At 37.7% G+C, this 22,180-nt stretch overlaps 1 protein-coding gene across 2 annotated transcripts; it reads right to left on the bottom strand.

Annotated features, from left to right (window-relative positions):
* Positions 1-4,381: 4,381 nt before the first annotated feature.
* Atg5 (autophagy protein 5) lies at positions 4,382-21,987 on the bottom strand. Of its 2 annotated transcripts, none has more exons than XM_068345368.1 (7): positions 21,828-21,987; positions 20,065-20,233; positions 18,056-18,141; positions 17,713-17,829; positions 16,615-16,739; positions 8,535-8,735; positions 4,382-5,169 (listed from the first exon to the last, which is right to left on the bottom strand). In XM_068345368.1, the coding sequence occupies exons 2-7, from the start codon at positions 20,218-20,220 to the stop codon at positions 5,048-5,050; spliced, it is 807 nt and encodes a 268-aa protein (XP_068201469.1). In that variant the 5' UTR covers positions 20,221-20,233; positions 21,828-21,987; the 3' UTR covers positions 4,382-5,047. The 2 variants fall into 2 exon arrangements, with proteins under 2 accessions (XP_068201469.1, XP_068201470.1); XM_068345369.1 differs by having other exon boundaries at positions 21,820-21,983.
* Positions 21,988-22,180: the final 193 nt, after the last annotated feature.

The raw sequence follows: 22,180 nt of genomic DNA, 5'->3' as shown, positions 1-22,180 counted from the left end.
TTTTCCAAGAGAATGAGACCAACCTGACCTCTCTAAGACAAAAGTTAAGGCTGTTAGAGCAATTTAAAAAAAAAAAATATACTGCAAAATGTGCTGGGGAAAAAATAACCCCCTGGGGGTTAAGGGTTGGAAATTTCCAAATATCCCGGGGGTAAAAGGGTTAATAGAAGAATTTGTGAATAAGAATTTGTTAATTGAAGCTCAACACAATGATATAAAGAATTAGGTAATGAGGTTTTCTTTTTTATTTCCCAACAAGTGACGATTTATAAAACTATTATTACTGCATTAGGAACCTCAAATTTAATCTCAATTCTCAAAGAAATAAAAACAAAAGTCTGGCATTCAACAACTGAACATCTGAAGGATAAACCTTGCAATGATAACCATATATGGAAAAAAATTATGATTTATTGTATTTCATGTATAACCAAGTACAGTAAAGAAGTGTATATAACATGAAAATAATTGCTTTAATGTATATACAGTGTCATACATTACCATTATCCTTATCTTATATAGTTACGGTATGTGAAAATAAAGAATTTTTATATTCAAAAAGACATTTAATTCTTAGCCTTTCAGACTCAAAACCTAATACTGTACAATTCCATTAACCCTTCAACCCCTAAAGGATATACTGGTACGTTTCACAAAAGTCATCCCTTTACCCCCATGGACGTACCGGTACGTCCTTGCAAAAAACGGCTTTATACATTATTTTTGCATATTTTTTATATCTTTATGAGAAACTTCAGGCATTTTCCAAAAGATTGAGACCAACCTGACCTCTCTATGACAAAAATTAAGGCTGTTAGAGCAATTTAAAAAATATATATTGCAAAATGTGCTTGAAAAAAAAACGCCTGGGGGTTAAGGGTTGGAAAGTTCCAAATAGCTTGGGGGTAAAAGGGTTAATATATTTTTTTTTTATTTATTTTAACCATGATCAATAATGTATTAGAGGTTTCAACTTACAAACTTAATAGGTTCCAAGTTAGTGTTTGTAAGTGAAATTGTGTTAAATTTTGGTCTAGGGTAGGCTTAACCTGAATCCAATCCCTTCGATTTCCAACTAAAAAATTCAAAAAATAGTCGGGTTTCATATGAAATAGATATTAGGTTATTACAAATGTCGTTTTGCTTAGTGCATTAAAAGATGTAAATTTTTTTTTATTAGAGTATTTCTTTATCTTATCTTTGTTATTTTCATTTGGATTTGTGTTTATATCACAAATGTTTGTAAGTCGAATGTTTCAGTTGGATTGTGTTTGTATCTCCGAATGTTTGTGAGTCGAATGTTTCAGTTGGATTGTGTTTGTATCTCCGAATGTTTGTGAGTCGAATGTTTCAGTTGGATTGTGTTTGTATCTCCGAATGTTTGTAAGGCGAATGTTTCAGCTGGATTGTGTTTGTATCTCCGAATGTTTGTAAGTCGAATGTTTTAGTAGGATTGTGTTTGTATCTCCGAATGTTTTTAAGTAAATTTTTTTTTTTCCTTTTTATCTCCGGATGTTTGTAAGTCGAATGTTTCAGTTGGGTTGTGTTTGTATCTCCCGAATGTTTGCGAGTCGAATGTTTCAGTTGGGTTGTGTTTATATCTCCGAATGTTTGCAAGTCGAATGTTTCAGTTGGGTTGCGTTTGTATCTCCAAATGTTTTAGTTGGATTGTGTTTGTATCTCCAAATGTTTACTTGGATTGTGTTTGTATCTCCAAATGTTTTAGTTGGATTGTGTTTGTATCTCCAAACGTTTTAGTTGGATTGTGTTTGTATCTCCAAATGTTTAATTGGATTGTGTTTGTATCTCCAAATGTTTTAGTTGGATTGTGTTTGTATCTCCAAATGTTTTAGTTGGATGGTGTTTGTATCTCCGAATGTTTGTAAATTGAATGTTTGTATGTTGAGAACTTTCTGTAGCTGTAAAATTGAAGTAGAGTAATATAATGGTTATTCACCTTATTTTCATGTGATTACTCCATTAATCAAGCGCTTACATGATGGATCAATTAGGAAATCTCATTTTCGTAGTGTTCTCAACTGCAACGTGACAAAGTGACCGAGTGGAAATCTCTGGCCGTTTGAAATGAGGGTAGTGAAAACATTAATGCAATGGACAATACCTTTTACACACAACCATGAGAAAGAAGACAATAATCAAAATTGAAAGAAGCTAGTAATGTACAAGAATTAAAATGCCAAAATCAATATTCTTGGCAATAAATATTTACATATGTACCATAATTTCATTACAATAAACATACTTTTTCATTTAAAAAGATATACAGAAATATTTGCAACAGCTATGATACTAAGATACTACTCGTCTCATATGATGAAAATTATTTCTTGGACCCTCCTTATGGCACTAGTTATAAAGCAATGCCCGACACTATTCTGATTCCTGTAAAATGGCTGTAAGGATATATTTTACAAACACATGAAGATTTTTTAATTGTCTGCTACATAAAAAATAAAATATGAAGTTTACCTAACACCATATTCAATTTCATTTCATGAAAAAGATAATACAGTGAACCCTCGCTACTTCGCGGTTCGACCATCGCGGATTCACCACTTCGCGGATTTTTTTCATAACCCATGTCTATACATATATTGCGGATTTTCCGGAAATATCGAAAATACCGCGATGTGACCGATGGTGCGAGATTGGAGAAAGTAAGGAAAATTGAATCATGATTGATTTTCAATATAAATGAAACTTTGAGGAGCAACAAAGATATCATTTGTTAGAGAGATAGAGAGAGGTAAGGAATGGGAGGTAGTGAAAAGTAGCCCACAGAGAGAGAGAGAGAGAGGTAGAGAGAGAGAGAGGTAGAGAGAGAGAGGTAGAGAGAGAGAGAGAGAGAGAGAGAGAGAGAGAGAGAGAGAGAGAGAGAGAGAGAGAGAGAGAGAGAGAGAGAGAGAGAGAGGGGGGTTTAAATGTAATAAACAAAAAAATTTGATAGGTTATAACACATTGGTGCTTATGTAATATCAACTGTATACTGTAGACGGTTTGAATAAGTTAAGAAATGGTATAAATGATACTTTGTTAGTGTATTCGTACACACTCAAGAGCGGCAGCTAGATGACAGCTGATCTAATCACAGCCAAAAGTAAAAAAAAAAAAAAGTCAACAATACTCGATTTTTAAAACACACCCGAAATTTAAAAACAAAAGTACACGCTTTCTTAATGTGCAATTAACTATTTAAAGAGTGGCAATTTTCTAGAATAAAATGATATTTCCCAAAAAATAGTGGTTTGCTGATGAAATCGGATGCCCTATTTTTGGCTATGATTGAAATGGATGTAGACTCGGCCTAATTATTTCATTTCGTATTTAATTGACACTAAGAAAACTAATTTTAGTTTCTTCATCTAAATGTAAGTATTGTATAACACGGAGAGAGAGAGAGAGAGAGAGAGAGAGAGAGAGAGAGAGAGAGAGAGAGAGAGAGAGAGAGAGAGAGAGAATGAATCAGCTGTTGTAATCAAATGGCGTGTTTTTGTTTCGTGAGAATTTCATCGCCACGACTTTAACAACAACATACTGTACTGAACTTTACAGTATTATACAGACTACTGTAATATGATAAAGTAAAATATTTGTAATCTATTTTATATGAAATGGGGCTATTTTTGTTTTGTTTAAAATTTACATTTACGTATGTAAAACAACTCTCTCTCTATCTCTCTCTCTCTCTCTCTCTCTCTCTCTCTCTCTCTCTCTCTCTCTCTCTCTCGTAGATTGTTTTCCTGCTTTGCTACGTATGTATGATTTTATATAGATACGGTAAATAATATTTGTAATAACATATTTTATAAAAGCTTTTACTGTAATATCATTATTTATCACTTTCATCATGCGGGTTAAATTCCTTAGTTTGTTTACTGAGCGTACTTTATGACGCCGTCGTTTCAGGCGGCGTCATAAAGAAAAAAATTTCATTTGGAAGTCCTAAGAAAAATTAAGTAAAACATTAGTAATAACCAAATCAACATACTGTACTGAATAATCAATATAATTGATGCAAAAACTAACCTATAAACAGATGTGTAAATGCATTTGTTTCTTCATTAGGATCAGAGATAAACGTAAACAAAACATTGGTTGCCATTTTTTATCGTGCTTTTTGGCGTGTTTAGGAAACGCATGATATAAAGTCGCCTTTAATATTTGTGCCTGTTTTAGTTTAGGGTACTGTATTACATGCATTAAGTGTTCTGTACATTAAAGGGTAGTTTGTTAACAGTACTACGTACAAGGGAAGGTTTTAAAAGTCTGAATATACATGTTAAATAAATAGGTAAATATGGTGTTACTACTTCGCGGATTTTCACCTATCGCGGCCGCGTCTGGAACCTATCTACCGCGATAAACGAGGGTTCACTGTACAGTATAGCATTTCATAACAAAACTTAACTTTAGATAAAATTTAGTGGATTACAAGGATTATCCAATAAAATGTCTTTGGTTGGTAGAATGCATTGTTTAGCTAACAACTATATCACAAGGCAGAGAGTACAAATGTTAAGGAAAGCCTTACAAATAATGTCTCAGAGGTATACAACTCTGAGGGGACATCATTTGGCAATATAAATTTAGATATCAGGGCAGTTCCACACATCCCTCTTATCTGTTAAGCGGGTTTTACACAATCGAATGGTTCGGCGAACCCTGTTTGCCAAACGGTTTGAAGAGATGAGTCGGCCACAAATGCGTAAGCTTTGTGGACAATGAAGCTCCGCCCACAAAAGTCCGGCGAGAACACTTTCTTCGAACCGTTCGACAAGCATGACCGACAGCCGAATACCTCGTTTACACATTCGAACATCACTTCAAACTCGTCTGTCGAACCGCGTTCGACAAACCATTCAACCTTGTAAACCCGCTTTTAGGGAAAGTTCTTCATAGAGTTCTCTTTCCCATAAAAAAATGTACAGTACATACAAATCTTATTTACACAAATGCACTTAATTCATTAACAAATTAGGAAAAATTATTACATATATATATCCTCAAAACGGCGGAAAATGAAAAGTTAGGCTTGAGCAGGAATATAACTTATGTGAAGAAAGTTGTCAGGATGGCTGAGATGTTCACTTAGCCATTGCACGGGAGTATCCAGGGGAGTTTCAATCCCATGGATTACAATTCGGTCACCTGTAAGTTTCAAATGTTGTACTGAATTTGCATCTAGTAGATCATGAAATTAACTTAGTTTTACAGACGTTTTGGATTTTGCTATTTACGTAATCACTAAAAAAACTATAGCCATAGTTTTTAATATGTATCATAGTATGCTTATGCAAGAATTCCCTGAAAGATATAGTTCCCACTAAACTGCTGATAAGGACTGCTAAAATGAATACTAAACAGATAACAAACCTCCCTAGATTACACTTCAATTAATGAGAATTGTTCAATAACAATAGAAAGCAAACAAAATTCAAGAATTCCTTGAAAGATATAGTTCCAATTAAACTTCTGATAAGGACTGTTAAGAAGAACATTCAACAGATAGCAAATCACCCTGGATCACACTTCAATCAACGAGAATTGTTAGATAACAAAAGAAAGCAAACAAAATTCATGAGGACAAGAAAACTTGAACAGGGAAGGAGATACACGATATGGGTGCTGTAGTTTGACCTGAATATCTTGGACTGATACGTAATATTTTCCAAGGTTCTGTTTTCTCCCAGGTGATGGGATAAACAAACTAAGAGATGGTCCAAATATTTGTATTTGCATTTGCAAAAATGAATATTCACATCTATTCTTAAGATTTGCATTCGCCTTTTGCCTAACAAATATCTTTTTAAATATCAAACATTCAACTTTAAGCCTATTTCAACAATACTGTATTCTAATATGAATGGAGGTGAGAAATATCAAAATATCTACAGTAATACTTCAGGATCCAACATTAATTTGTTCCAAAGTAGCTTTTTATAACATGATTTTTTTATTATAATGAAATAGAACCAAATACAATCAAGTCATTCAACATACCTTACCTAACCTCGCAAATTTCGTTTCGTATCCTGAGTATTTTTTCGTAATGTGAAGCGAAAAAATCTTTGTAATGTTTCGTAAAATGAGATTTCATTTACAGAAACTTTTGTATCAAGAGGTTTCACTATATTTATCACAAAGAATAAAGCCTTGCTCTCAATGAGTATGCCTTGACATTTTCCTTGACTGTGACCTTGACCTTTGACCTTCAAAAATTTAATCGTTTCCACCTTTTTGCATAATAGTTAATCGCTGCAAGTTTCATTACTCTACGATTAAAATTGTGGCCAGGAAGCTGTTCACAAACAAACACGGGCGAAAACATAACCTCCTTCCTACTTTGTTGGCAGAGATAATAATAGTAATGAAGGTTAAACAGAAAATTCGCATTTGCAAATAAATGATAATTATTGTTCCCATTTACAAATATTGAAAAATTGGGACCACCTTTAATACAAACTAATCACAAGCATCTCAAAATTATTGTAAACATCAACAGAAAGTTAATAGAAAAAGTAATAAGAAACATATTATGACAAAACATACTATATAATTTTAAAGTTTCTAGATTTATTTATCATCAAAAATCATTTCTGGCATAGACTATACGTCTCTCTCGCCTCTAAATAAAGTCTCCAGACGACAAAATATAATATTACAGGCATTATCATAAACATTTTGTATGTCTGCAAGTTTGATTATTACAATTGTGCAATTTAAGACTTTTGGACATTAGTAAAAATTCAATAAAATTCATTAACAACTAGGGTAACTGACTTATAAAAAAAAAGTTGCTATTCATGTTATAAAGAAATATAACAACCAAAGATAGCATGGTAAAATTCCAACGAATAGGACTATGCAAGGATGCCAGACACAATTTGTAATCTTTAAAAAATAAATTATATAGATAATAAAATTTTTGATACTGGTACATAAAACAAATAGAGGTCCAATTTTAACTAACAAACAATATAATATGAATAGCTTTGCGCATTATAAGTTAAAAATTTTAAGTCCAGAAACTAAAACATGATATGCAAAGGGTACAATAATTTGGTAATGAATAAAAAAAAGACAGATGACTAGTAAACAGTAAGGAATCATGGTATAATACTACCATGGTGTCCATTCACCAAAAAAAGGTTAGAGAATGAAGAGTGAAGATGGCATAAAATCTCTCTCTCTCTCTCTCTCTCTCTCTCTCTCTCTCTCTCTCTCTCAAGAACTATTTCTTACTTTCTCTAATTATCTTTTTTTCTATTAAACAGGCTCCAATTTGTTATTTCATACCTTGCTTTCATTTAATTTCTTTAATTTTTTAGTTTCTTCTTCAACTCTCTATTTATTTTTCTTTGCGTGGCTGCATCCCTATTGGAGCCCCTGGAATTTCTTTAATTTTCTAATTTCTTCTTCAACTCTGTATTTATTTTTCTTTGTGTGGCTGCTTTCCCTACTAGGGCCCCTGGGCTACAGTAGTCTGCTTTCCTAACTAGGGTTGCAGCATGGCTAACAATAACATACTTCCGATTTCTCTCTCTCATATAAATTACTTCATCTTATTAACTTTGAATTTTACAATGCAGTATTTCATTATTTTATAACTTCTAAAAACTCTAAGGGACAATAACCGAGATGGAAAATGTTTTGTCTTACGATCAAATGCTAACTTACTACTACAACTTATAAGTTTTCCTGTACTTAAGTTGTAAACAAACTTAACTGTCTGGTAAGTACAGAAAGTTGACAAATAAATCTTCCGACTCATTTCTGACAAATTAAGCATTTTGAATACAGTAAGTCCTCAACTTACATACTTAATTGGTTCCACAAAGCTGTTTGTAAGTTAAATTTTCCTAAATTTCTACCTAGGGTAGGCCTAACCTGAATCCCATGTCTATGATTTCCAGCTACAAAAATCAACAAATATCGAGTTTCATACGAAATAGATATCATGTTATTATAAACGTTGTTTTGCTTACTATATCAAAATGATATAATATTGTTTTATTATGGTATTTCTTTGTCTTTATTTTATTTTCAGTTAGATTTCTGTTTGTATCTCTGAATGTTTTTAAGATCAGTACCTTTAGTATCCATGTCAAGTACTGATATGTCATATTCACAAGGGCTATAGGAACGAGAAAATAAAAACTTCTTTAACCCTTTAACCCCCAAAGGACGTACTGGTACGTTTCACAAAACTCATCCCTTTACCTCCATGGACGTACCGGTACGTCCTTGCAAAAAAATGCTATAAAATTTTTTTTTTCATATTTTTGATATTTTTTTGAAAAAATTCAGGCATTTTCCAAGAGAATGAGACCAACCTGACCTCTCTATGACAAAAATTAAGGCTGTTAGAGCAATTTAAAAAAAATATGCTGCAAAATGTGCTGGGGAAAAAACAACCCCTTGGGGGTTAAGGGTTGGAAATTTCCAAATAGCCTGGGGGTAAAAGGGTTAATAAACTCCCCCCAAAGTAAAAAATACAAAAAGACGTCACTTACCTTCCCCGACTGCTTCGGGTAAGGTGTCGTGAATGAGATCCGACAGGGTGACTGGTCTTCCATCACTGGTGATCGGTTTTATTAGTTTCTGGATAGGTGGGCGATATAGCGAGTGAATACGAAAGGGGATGTGTTTGAATCCATCATCAGACGAACAGTCCATTAGTTTTCTATTAATGGCCCAAAACTGGTCAAATTTATCTGCCAAAAAAAGGAGTATTATTTAAAAAAAAAAAAAGCTTGCCTATAGCTATGCATAACAAAGGGATTTTGACGAAGGAAAAATCTATTTCTGGGGAGAGACCTGTGACGCCCGGCGAAAAAGTCCTTCTTTGTACTTTTTCTGATATAAATCTTCCAAATATACCAGAGAAAATTAAAAGCATGGAATGCAGAGGTTACAACCCTCGCGCGAGCACCTTGTTGGTGTCGTATATCTAACAAGGGCGTTTGTAAAACACTATTCACAGGCTGTCTTCCATTTAGATAATCCCTTCATCAAAGGGGGAGGGCCGTGACAGGCCCTAGAGAATACAGTTGGGTTACCCTACCGACACCCACCACTCGCGCTCACTAGGTCATCCTTCTGCAAGAACATATGGCTTGGCAAGGAAAGGGTGGGTCCGTACAAAAATCATCGGGAAGGGTTTCGCCGGGCGTCACAGGTCTCTCCCCAGAAATAGATTTTTCCTTCGTCAAAATCCCTTTTCTGGGTCGAACCTGTGACGGCCGGCGAAAAAGTACCAGAGAATGCCTTCCAAGCCCAATAAATTAATAACATAATGAGGAGAATACAATCACCATGTACGACAATACTATGATATAATAAAGTAATCGTCCAATTACCAACCAGCCAAATGACATAGGGAACGTAAGGTTAAATAATAATGACGACAAGGAACCAACTGAGTGTCGAATCGCAAAAGGCATCAAACCTTACATGTCTAAGTATATCTAAACATTAAAGGAACGGTAACTACAATAACAGTTAAACCATAGGAATTAAACATGGCAAATATCATAGGGCTAACGAACTACCAAGGAGAGCGGCGACGTGGTGTGAGTGGCGGGTAGGAGGGAGAAGAGAAGAGATGGAAGAAAGGAAGAAGAGGAGATTAATGGGGAGAGATAAGGCTCCCCTCTGCCACCGTTGGGTATTTAAGGGCCTGTAAGATCTTTAGATATTGGCGTTTGACAACCATAGGGGATTTCCAACCCGTATATTTTTTTTAAAATCACCAAAGTCCCTGTTCTGGAAATCATTGTTGGAGGCATCTACTGTCCGTATATCATGAGCCTGGGGAAATGATTCCGGATTAGTATGTTTAATGAAGTAGAGGATTTGTTGCCTGATACCGTGAATGGAAATAGTACCTCCTTGTTCCCTGATAACCAAGGAGCCAGACGAGCGGGTGGCAGTTCTAGCTAAAAAGGGGCTTGAGAGTGTGACTGTACACGGAGAAAAATCCTGGGGATGAAGAATAATCTTCCGAGAGGAGCACCTATTTTGCGGATCCTCATTTTTTAGCTAGGGAAGCTTTGTCTGGAAAGGAGTACTTCGGCTGAAGGGAGGAAATCTATGTTTTCCGGGTTTCGTGAGAGCTGCTAGTTCTGATGTTCCATCACCTGAAGCTATAGCCGTTAGAAATAAAGTCTTCCTAAGAAGAGTGATATAAGAGCAGGATTCATTGTCCGTGTCCATCGCAAGTTTGAGAACACCGTTCAGAGACCAAGTGTCCTTTTGTGGCCGAACCGAAGGTAGAAGCCTAGCACATGTTTTTGGGGTTGATGAGAAATAGGAATCAGCTAGGTTAATGTTGAACCCAACAAGGTAGATCTTCTTCAAAGCTGACTTGATGGTGGTTAAAGTGCTAACTGTTAGGCCTTTGTCAAATAGGAACCTCAAGAAAGAGATGGCTAAATGCGGGGACATACGAGTATGGTCTGCACTCTTAGGGGACCTACTAGTTGTTAACGGCCGAATCATATTGGCGAATTGTCGAGTCCCTTTTTGTCCCATTCGATGAAGAGATCGTTTCCGGTTCAATGTTCGCATCTCTACGAGCTGCCAACTTCCTGTAGTCCACAAAGTTAGAGTTTTGGCTATCCTTGAGTAATCTGACACAGTGAGTTTGGATACTCGGGTCAGTTTGAGGAACGGGATCCGGATGGGACTGAGTTTCAACTCGAGGAGGAGAGGAAACCAACTGTTCTTGGCCAGTGAGGTGGTACTAAAGCCACTGCGCCCGGGAAGGAGCGTAGTTTGTGTAAAAGTTTTTAGAAGATTCCCTGGGGGAGATAGGGAAATCTTCTAATGGTTCCAATCCCGGGGTAATGCGTCCATGGCATAAGCCCGAGGGTCCAGGGTTGGGGTCACATAACAAGGAAGTTAGTGATTCATCTGAGTTGCGAATAGATCTACCTGGAGGCCTGGAACGAGCCTGAGTATCCACCGGAATGAAATTATGTCTAGAGACCATTCTGACTCCAGTGGATCCGTCCTGGATAGTGAGTCCGCTCTCACATTCTGGCCTCCCGCTAGGTGAGGTGCTGACAGGAACCAGTTCTCTTCTGTTGCCCAGGCGAAGATAGTGACCAGGATCTGATTCAGGTTGGGTGACTTGGATCCTCCCCTGTTGACGTAGTGTACTGCGTCTGTGCTGTCTGACACTACTCTGATGTGGGTCGACCTCGGAGGAGAGTCTCTCTTCAGGGTCAAGAACACTGCCATGGCTTTGAGAACAATGATATGGGACTGTTTCATGGAGAGTGACCAAGAACCTGAAACATCTGATGTTCGGAGTAATCCCCCCCATCCACTTAGAGACGCGGCTGTATGGAATGTCACTTGTGGAGGTGGGAATTGTAGAGGAACCGATTTGGAGAGGTCCTTCGGTTCGGACCATGGGTGTAGTCACATTTTCAAGACAGAGGGGATCTTCGAGACCATGTCTCTTATAGGTACTGTAGCTCTCTTTCTCCAAACTCGATTGATGTCTTTGAGTTTGGCTTTTATTAGATCTGTTACTGAAGTGAATTGGAAAAGTCCGAGGATACTTTCTAAGGCTCTTCGGACACCTGTTTGTGTTTGAGAAAATTTTTTGATCTTGGAAACTATTCCTCTTACCTTTTGGAAGGGAGAGACAACGTGTGCTTCGAAAGGTCCCACTGAATGGCTAACCATTCTAAGCGGACTGATGGTTGCAGGCGAGATTTTTTGGAGATTGACCCGAAATCACAGGTTGTCGAGAAATTGGAATAATTCCTTCGTAGCTCTGTTGCCTTCTATGACCGGCCGGGCCCAAATGAGCCAACCGGCCAGATAAGCAATGATCTGTATCTCTTGGTTCCTGAGTTGTTCTAACACTCTCTCTCCTAGTTTTGTGAATATCCTGGGATCAATGTTGAGGCCAGAGGGCATGTCTTGAACACAAAGGCTTTCCTGCTTAGGCGGAAACCCAGATAAGAAGAGAAGTTTCGAGCTAAAGGCGCAAGATAATAGTCGTCGGTAAGATCGACAGAGGTGGTGACGGTCCTACGGGGAAGTAAGGTCCGTACCTGAGAGATAGTCAACATCCGGAACTTGTCGCAGAGAATGTAAGAGTTTAGCTTGACAAGTCCAGGTCCACTCTCAATGCCGCCAAGCCTTTCTTCGGAATTGTGAACAGGTGGCTTTGGAACTTCAGTGATCGATCCCGTTTGATTGCTTCTTCTTGAGTAACCCTGTGGTGTACTCTTCCAGGATGGGAGTGGATTTCTGGGAGAAGGTCACTGGTGGAGGAGAAGGACCTTGTGACCATTTTCACCTCAAACCTTTAGAGATTATGCTATGAGCCCACAGACCGAAGGTCCAATGGTCTCGAAAGTGGTAAAGTCTACCCCCTACCGGGACCACCGCGTTGTGAGGGGGTGAATCTAGGTACTTTCCTTCTCCGAGCCCCCTTTTTTCTAGGTCCGTCTCGATGGCGAGACTGTCTTCTACTCCTGTAGCTTCCTCTCTGGTGTCCACGAGAGGAGCCTGAGGGTTCGGATCTGGGGCTGTATGCAGGTAAAACATCCCAACGGGGTTGGGCTGTGTACCTGGGGAATCAGTGAGGTAGACCACCTGATGAGGGGGATTTGGATGCATAGACGTCGAATCGGAGGGAGGCTGTGATGACGAGTGGGTAACCGACTATCGATTCCTGTCTGATAGAGGCCTCAGACAGAACGTATTTCCCACAACTAACCCGATCAGACCATCAAACGTGTAGGTCGAATTGGAAGGGCAGATCTTGGAATTATCGTAACCCCCAGACTGACAACATCCTGGTCCAGACAGATCGGGCCTGCCCTTTAGGAAATAATACTGTTACCTTCGGTACCTTGTCTAACCTAACCAAGGCAATCTCTTTCAATCGAATGAATCCGTTGAACGGGAATTCTAGTACCTGGGAGTAAATTCTAGGTCCCCCAGAGGGAGGATGTCTATGCCATCCCGATTTATGGTACCATCTATATATGGAACATGTAAGGCAAATCTCTATGCGTTGTTTTTATCGAAGGAGGTTACTTCGATATGCCTGGGGCTGTAGGGGGAAACTTCTGAGTTCCTGAACGGATCTGACTCACTACCATACTTTTGAGCTCCGTCATAGCCCCTTGGTTTTCCCTAGAATGTGTTGCTTTTAGCAGTCACGGTTTATGCAGGGTAACATGAACATCAGGATCCATTAAGGGTCCTAGGTCGGTGACGTAGGTAATTGCAAAGCTGAAGGCTCAAAATTCATCCCCACCTACCTGCCCGTCCATGGGGTCGTCGTCCAACCTTAGAGAGGACACTCTGAGGAGATAGGGACCTCTAGATGGAGCATTTCTTCCCAACCTTGATAACCAAGGGCGGAGAGCCTCTCTTGCAGGCCAGAGAGATTCATCATCATCCTGACGGGAACCATGTAGGCGAACCTTCTGTAAAAGAAAGGGGACATAAGTCTGGATGTTCCTTGAACTTTGGTTAGTGATCCTATTCACAGGCTGGGATCAACTGTACAACTCATAAAAATAATTTTTAAAGAAAAATCATTTAATGTACTATCTTTTGGGGTATAGTTCGACACTTGTATTCATGAAATGTGACACTGTTGGCGCATCCGCCACAGGTTGGCCACCCCTGACTCAGACGTTCAGAACCGGGTCTAACATTATTTACTGGCTATTAGTATTCTATTGATTCATCTGTTCACTGACCAGAGTTTCAAGAAACAGTAGATAGCCTCTCATGGCATGGTTAGTCTCGACCCGGCCCTTCATTAGAAGGGGCCAACGTTTGGTTCCCAGTACTGAGTGGAAACTTATTTCTATTTGAACACTATGTTGTATGGATATTTATTCATATTTAGGCATAGTTAGAATTGAATATGTATAAATATAGGCATAATCAATTTATTTCTATTTGAACACGATGTTGTATGAATATTTATTCATATTTAGGTATAGTTAGAATTGAATATGCACAAATATAGGCACAATCAATTTATTTCTATTTGAACACTATGTTGTATGGATATTTATTCATATTTAGGCATAGTTAGAATTGAAAATGCATAAATATAGGCATAATCAATTTATTTCTATTTGAACACGATGTTGTATGGATATTTATCCATATTTATACATAGTTAGAATTAAATATATGCATAAATATAGGCATAGTTATGTTCATATATTTTTATTTGGACTTTCAAGAATAACTAATGAATATTATCAACGCAAATTCAAAGTGTCATTAAAGTAAGTACAGTTTACTTTGTATTCATGTTAAATCCTTTCCTTTACAGCAAAACAAGAGATTGGCCACCCGTGGTCTGAGTGAGCTCTGTCTGTAACGGAGCTCCGGTAACAATCCCCGGTACAAAGGTCCGTCATAGTGACAACGTGAACACCAGAGGAAAACTAATATTAACCTCAATGCTGAACGCCTGTACGATATCCGGTTAAGCCGGAGATTCGATGAAAAGGATCGTAATAACGATATTGTGATTATTTATGAAAAAGGGGTTCATACCCTGATTCTGATCGTCTGATTGATCTCTGTTTGTAACGGAGAACTAGTGACAAAGGTCCGTCATCGTGAAAACGTGATCCTTAGCGGTACGATAACATTCTCTAATACTGAATGTTTGTGTTATCTCCAGTGAAGCCGGAGATTCGATGAAAAAGGGACCGTAATAATGAAACTGTTTAGTCTTCATCGGTATCACATTGTTAACTCCGGTTCTGGCCGTCTGCTTGATCTCTGTTTGTACCGGAGATCCGGTAGCAAAGGCCCGTCACCGTGATATCGTGACCGTTCCCGGTACGATAACATTAACCTCAATGAATGATTGTGTTATCTCCCGTGAAGCCGGCCGTAACGGTGTAATTATGATCAAACATGACAAAGGTTCGTGTGTAAAAGGCTTCAGCCGGAGTCCGAGTGCCGGATTACACCGTTGCACTCCAAAATCTGCTCCTGAACGTTAACTAGTTCTCACCCAATGAGTATCCATATAACGGAGCATAACTCAAGGCGGAGCTAAGCATAACTTCGGAGCTAAGGGTGTCGGTATAAAACGACCCCAATTAATGACTCATACACTAACGTACCTATTAATAGTGTTAGCTATATTAACAGTAACCACATCAATAAAAACGTTTATAATATTAAACGTACTATCATCAACTCTGATACTAAGAGGAGGCTTGAATAACTCGTGATCGTATAAAAACGGAGAACGGGAAATTCACCTCTCTTACTCGAGCTAACAAAGAAAACGAGAGAAGGAATAACTCATATCTGTAGAACAGGGAACGAGCAGTCTCTGTTTTCGCTCTCAAGGTTACATAATAAAAAACTAACATCACACAATAAAACAAGAACAATAATAAAATTTATTGCTTTTCTTAGTAATAACCAAGAACGAAGAATAACGTAACAAAAAAACAAGGATATAGTCTAAATCGAAGCCTCTGAGGCGAGAACAAACTAACAGACTAAATCGCTAAACTTTAATTCGCTATTCTTTAAATCGCTATTCTTCGTAGGTCCAAATTGGACTTGCAAGCAAATAAATACCATAGTAAAAATTAATGATAACACTAAAAGGCCATAAAACGTAAGTGATATAACCAAGATGACAGAGTACCAGATGGGCAAAATTAACTAGAATATTTACCGAAGCGAACATAACCCAAAATGGCTGCCGATACCTCGGCAAGACAATCGCTTCCAAAACTAAAAACCACCATATTGGAAACAGAACAAATGCCCGGTACTGTCAAAAGCTGCCAAAACAAACTATGGTACTTAACATTGGTAAGGGTGAAGTATCAACGTCAGTCATGTTGAATTAACGACAATCACTTCGAAAAACACTGGGCAAAACACTTATCAACTTTGCTGGCTAGTCCAAAACAGAAGGATGACCTAGTGAGCGCGAGTGGTGGGTGTCGGTAGGGTAACCCAACTGTATTCTCTAGGGCCTGTCACGGCCCTCCCCCTTTGATGAAGGGATTATCTAAATGGAAGACAGCCTGTGAATAGTGTTTTACAAACGCCCTTGTTAGATATACGACACCAACAAGGTGCTCGCGCGAGGGTTGTAACCTCTGCATTCCATGCTTTTAATTTTCTCTGGTATATTTGGAAGATTTATATCAGAAAAAGTACAAAGAAGGACTTTTTCGCCGGCCGTCACAGGTTCGACCCAGAAAATGTATTTAGTAAGGTACTGTATTGCTTTCAGAATCTTCCACATATCTCAAATTAAAAAAAAAATCTGCCTGAAGCTTTGTATAACAAACATATTTACAAGTAAAAGTACAGTATTAAATAAAAAAAGCCTGCCTATAGCTATGCATAACAAATGTATTTAGTAATGGTACTGTATTGCTTTCAAAATCTTCCACATATCTCAAATTAAAAAAAATTCTGCCTGAAGCTTTGTATAACAAACACATTTACAAGTAAAATTACAGTATTGCTTTCAGAACCTTCCACGTATGTTGATAAATTCAGATAAAAACAAAGAACATTACATAAGACTTCAAATGTTATACTTACCATTGCAAAGCCCCATCCACAACTGTTTGTGATCTTTACTTTGCATATTTGTTATGATTTGTCCTCGATGCTTAAGTCCATCAGCTTCTTTTAAAGATGACATAAACTGTGACTCTACCACTTCCCTAAAAAAAAAAAAAAATCACAAATTTTAAGTAATTTGTATTTTTCCTAACAGTACTTACCTCGAACTATTTTCTCAGGAGTATCTGGGATCTCCTCCCAACCGACCAGAGTTTTGTGTAGTTTACCCTATACCCATTTTCTATGAGGGGTAACCTCAGGCGGAGTGATACGCGCTACATTTGCAAAGGACTTGTTTCAGCTGGACCTCATATTTTTTTTAAGTTTTTCAAACAAGTAGAAATATAAAAACTAGCACAAAACAAGAATAAAATTCTAGAAACATAATAGAATCTTCTTTGTTTCCACCACTATCCCTTCATTATGGGGTCAATTGCCTGATACGCCTAAATACTTCAACTTTTGACGGCTCAAGTACACTAGGGTGATTAACCCTTTTACCCTCAGGTTCTTTGGAAATTTCCAACCCTTAACCCCCAAGGGGTTATTTTTTTCCCAGCACATTTTGCAGTATATTTTTTTTTAAATTGCTCTAACAGCCTTAATTTTTGTCATAGAGAGGTCAGGTTGGTCTCATTCTCTTGGAAAATGCCTGAATTTTTTCAAAAAATTATCAAAAATATGAAAAAAAAAAATTTCTATAGCATTTTTTTGCAAGGACGTACCATGGGGGTAAAGGGATGGGTTTTGTGAAACGTACCAGTACGTCCTTTGGGGGTAAAAGGGTTAATAACACAAAGAGACTTAGCACACTTACAAATAGAATTTACTCAAGTGAAAATGTAAAGGGAAATATAATAGTATATACCTAATAACAAGTACGAATCAACTACAATGCACCCAGATGCTGCCTTTCCAGAAACCAAGCATAAAGAAAAGATGATGTCAAGAGGTGGGAGAGCTTATTTAATTGAAACCATGTATCATTGTCAGTAACAATATAATTCAATTTTGAAACAATATAAATATTGTAAAGGTGGCAACTTCCCAGGAACACTCTAAATTGCTACTAACCTTGAAGGACATCTTATAAGTTCTTTTTCGGGAAAATGAGAGAAATGTGCTGTAATATTCCACGGCAAACTTGCGCCACCACAGTGAAGATCAAACAATACGCCTACAGGATAATGCCTGCAAGAAAATATATATAAATATAGAAATTAGATATATAGCTACACTATACGTATGTACACACATGTATACTAAGGAAATACACTAAAGCTATTCATAGACAAATATAAAATATTATTCACTTGGAGACAAGGAATTATAAGAGGGGTTTAACAATAAGGTACTGCATAACATAAATCTAACATATTTTTCATATAATGCTTATGGATAGACTAAATGACCTTACCATTTCAAAGGGTTTCCATCAAATTCAAACCACATTTCTGCCTCTTGAAGCTCAGGTGGAATAAACCTTAGCAAATGTTTTCTGACCTGTACAAATGAAAAATAAACACAGAAATGAACAACTGAAGACCATAAAATAAAGTACAGGTGTGTCCCAAAAAATTTTATAAGCAGATTCAAGAAATTTAAAACAATAAGCTATATACTGCAGTGAATAAAAAAATCACAAACTTTAGAAGTAATTTGTATTTTTCCTGACTATACAAAACTGAATCCTTTAATAGAAGATTGGGTTCAAGCACAGCTGGAACTCAGCAGTTAAAATTTACAAGGAGGTGTTGGCAGTTGCTGGACCATTGAAAAGTCACTTTCATTGCATCTGGGACTTTTAGGGGAAGTAATGATAGGAAGTTGAGTTAAAGGACTATAGTTTGTACAGTTACGAAAACTACAAATCTTTTTTAAAATTTGTGATTTATTCCTACACGATTACAATCCTTCGTCCTTTAATAGGAGACTCGTCCTTAGGTGGGAAGAAGTCCTTACCAAACTGCGAGGTTAAAATCCTGAAGTAAAAAACCTTAAACTGAAAATTTGCTTCCTACAACAAAGCGTAGATACTTTCTTGAAAAATTATTTATGGGGATTTGGAAGTATGCATCCCCAAGATTGAGTGAGATCTTAAAATTGTTATTCCTAAATGCATGTCTGATTGTGCTGGGTGTCTCCATCCTGAAATGAGTTTGGTGAATGAACTCATTCACGGATGAAAGGCCTAACATGTGTCTCCAAGACCCTAAGGCCTTCTCCACCAAACAAAAATGGATGAAGAAGCCAGGAGACTCATCCTGGACTTCTTCCAGAGCAACCATTAACAGCATAGTCTACACCTCTCAATGCAAAGCAAGGTCTTCCCCATTAGTGGGTGATAGAAGGACCATGTCATCGGAATTGGAATGAGAAGAAGGGGAGAGCCAGTGAACAGGTAGTGGCGACCGAACAAAAGAATGTCTACCGCCCACTGCTCTCCCCTGCAAACTTGCCATCTCATCCATCTTTCTGCCAGAAATCCCTCTAATGGTCGTGGCTGAGGATGAATTTCTGGCTCTAGCGTGACAGAGGGCCTCACCTACCTATCCCTTTACGATTGTGGTTCCAAGCCCTTTGTTGGCGAAACAGCTGACCAGATTCGTAGGATTCCATACTGTCGATGATGAAGCTTTGAGGAGGAAGGTTGTGACCTCCAAAACAATACTGCTTGGTGAAGGAGTTACTCTTGATTGGACTTCCTCCACTTCTAACCTGTAGGCTCTACTTGCTCCAAAGGAAACAGAGAAGGTCCTTTGTGTGATGAGTTTCTTAGGTAATGTATGTCTTTAGGATTCAATTACCTCGTGTAGTACAGCATTGTCAACGAGAACAAGATCTGAAACTTTAAGAGACTCCTCCCGAGGGAGAGGCATGCCTATTTACAGGTGAATCTCTAAGCCTCAAGACTTATCCAAGAGTTAAAAAAGGAAAATTTCAAAAGCCAAGTTTGGAGAGAAGTTGATAGCACGCTTGTTATTCTGTAGCTGGAATCGAAGTGGGTGTTCAGTGTACTGGCAAGGGGGTGGGGCTTTCCTGCCACCAGGCGGTAATTACCGGCTACTGCCGACAGCTCATAATAAGTTTAAGCTGGCGAGTTTCAGCTTACCTTGATTCAACCTCCTATTAAAGGCCAAAGATTTGCATTCAAGTAGGAACAAATTATGTATTACAGCTGTTATAAGAAGTCAATCTAGAAATAAAAAAAAAGCTGCAACTGTCAACAAGAAATTGTAACAGACAACAATAACAAAATATTCTTAATTGTCTCTAGGATTCCTGGACTATGTACAGAATATGGCAACTGTATATCTAATGTAAGAAAGCCATGATTTATTTGCATTGAAAAGATAAAAACTAAATGCAGATTAACAGCTAACTACTTATGTACACTACATAAACATGAAAGTATTTATCAAATACCTTATCCATTACTAATGGGAAATACGACAGCCTGGGAACCATCAAGTAATATGGTTCGGGAGCACTAAGAGTATTGCAGTCTTCGCTTGTGAGCTGGACGCAGACTGGGACACGACCATCCCATATTTCACGTAAAATCTCCCTGTCTTCCGCCATCCCAAAGATCTAACTGAAAGTAAAAAAACTAAAATTTTATGCCGAAGATAAAACTTGGATACATAACAATTTACAAACTGAAGTAGAATTATATTAGAGAAAATAATAATTTTGCTTCATAGTTAAAAACATGAGGTGTATGTAGTTGGTTGGTAAATCAATTTTCTTTACAGGAAAATTTTGTTTATCTTTGTCTGAAATACAATACAGTACTATGAAGCTAGTTTTACGATTATGAAATATGACTTACTGTTACCTTGCCAGGAGTGATGATGGTCGGCAAGCAAACACAGTGTTGACTATCAGTCCTTGGGTAAGTTAAGGATATGGTGGTCAAAGAAGGGGGGGGGGGGGGGGGAGATCACAGGTGGCAACGAGCCTCCCGTAGCTAAGTAGGTAACAATATGGCTCCTAGGTTGGGTTAGGTAATGAATCTTTGATGAAGTGGTGTTCTTGTGTTTGCTTCCCTTTCATAATGTGGTTTTTCAGTCATATCCTTCGGAATTTTAGAAGTCTAAAATGTTAAATATATGGGTTTCCCCCAATTATTTGCATCAGAACGACTCCATGTACTTATGGATACACCAGGAACATTTACTAACTTTTTATTTGCAGTGAAAATAATTGATATTTTTCAAGAAAAGAAAAAGACATTTTTCTATAGGAAATACTTGTTTTTTAGATGTTGTCCCGTATGTAAATATAATAAAACCTAATTACTTTCTTCATTAGGAATATTGTGATACAGTAAAGGTTTCTTAACTCTCTTTCGGAAGTCTCCTTAAAATCAGCGTATTTTAAATTTAAGGTTTAGCTCACTCCTAACTGAACATACCTGTGTGGAAACACTTTAGCCTACTAGGCTAGCAGCCCAACTAACTACATACAGAATACCCAACAATAGCAAAAAAGTTTGTGCCTGTTCAAGCAACTACATACACCATGCAATAACATGTAATAAGACAATTTGGGGTGTAGGACTTTGTACAATGGCGGGCACCTGTATGTATAAGGACAACTGACTAAGGTGCCTTTGTATATCAGCGGCCAGTTCCTCCTGCTTTTATAAAAAAATTAATATTAACCAACACCTAAACTTTTCCCCCCTAACATAACCTACATGCCACGTCCTTACGTACTTACCTAATGGGAGGCCCCCGGCGACCCCCCTTACACTGCCGCATTCTTAGTCAGCCGTCATTATATACAAAGGTGGCCGATATCATACATACACCCACTGACTTAGAATAGGTCGCAGGGAGACGTTAGCCCCCAGCCCGTTAGGTAAGTAGATAAGGACACACCTTGTAGGTTAGGATAGGGGAGAAAGTGTGCGTTAGTGGGAGTGTTAGCTCAAGCCCCACCGTTACGTGACTCAGTAAGGAGACGCCTTGCAAGTTAGGTTAGGGGAGGTGAGTGTACATGAGTTGGTGTCCATATTTTAAGCACGTGGAAAGTGCTGGCCTCTGATATATAAAGGCTCAGAGATTTACAGCTGTTCCAACCAAATTCATATACACAGGGCCAACTCCCGTACCATATTTTCCCCAGTAACTGTTTGACGTAGGATAATGTAAACCAATAGTACATTTCACGTACTTCAATACCTGCACTGTAGCTTGGTACGGATGCTTAATCTCTGTTGCTTTTTTTTTGTAACTATAGTTTGAGAATTCTGACCCTTGAGGTTATATAACTAAGATAATATAACTTTGTCACTGATACGTCTCAAAACATTAAGAGGCGGATTACGAACCACAACAAATGGCCACGTTCTATATGACAAAACGTACAATGAAATTTAGAAATTTAGTTTATTTTTTGTTTAAAAGATGAATATGAATCTAAAATTATTTTCTAATATTATATTTTAACTATATAATATATTAAACGAAAGATTGCCTCAATAAATTTAATTAGATCGAACTCCAACAATTGGCCACGTTCTATATGACAAAAC

This window comes from Palaemon carinicauda, chromosome 21, assembly GCF_036898095.1.
Source record: "Palaemon carinicauda isolate YSFRI2023 chromosome 21, ASM3689809v2, whole genome shotgun sequence".
In the NCBI taxonomy this organism is placed as follows: domain Eukaryota; kingdom Metazoa; phylum Arthropoda; class Malacostraca; order Decapoda; family Palaemonidae; genus Palaemon; species Palaemon carinicauda.
This window is presented reverse-complemented; position numbering and strand designations above follow the sequence as displayed.

Bases quoted from the DNA above. Each gene is read 5' to 3' on its own strand.
- Atg5 (XM_068345368.1), bottom strand. From the start codon at position 20,220: ATGGCGGAAGACAGGGAGATTTTACGTGAAATATGGGATGGTCGTGTC. The intron at 18,142-20,064 runs GTATTTGATAAA...TCATTTGTACAG, and splicing joins TCCCATTAGTAATGGATAAG to GTCAGAAAACATTTGCTAAG. The intron at 8,736-16,614 runs GTAAGTATAACA...TTTTTTTGGCAG, and splicing joins GTGGATGGGGCTTTGCAATG to ATAAATTTGACCAGTTTTGG.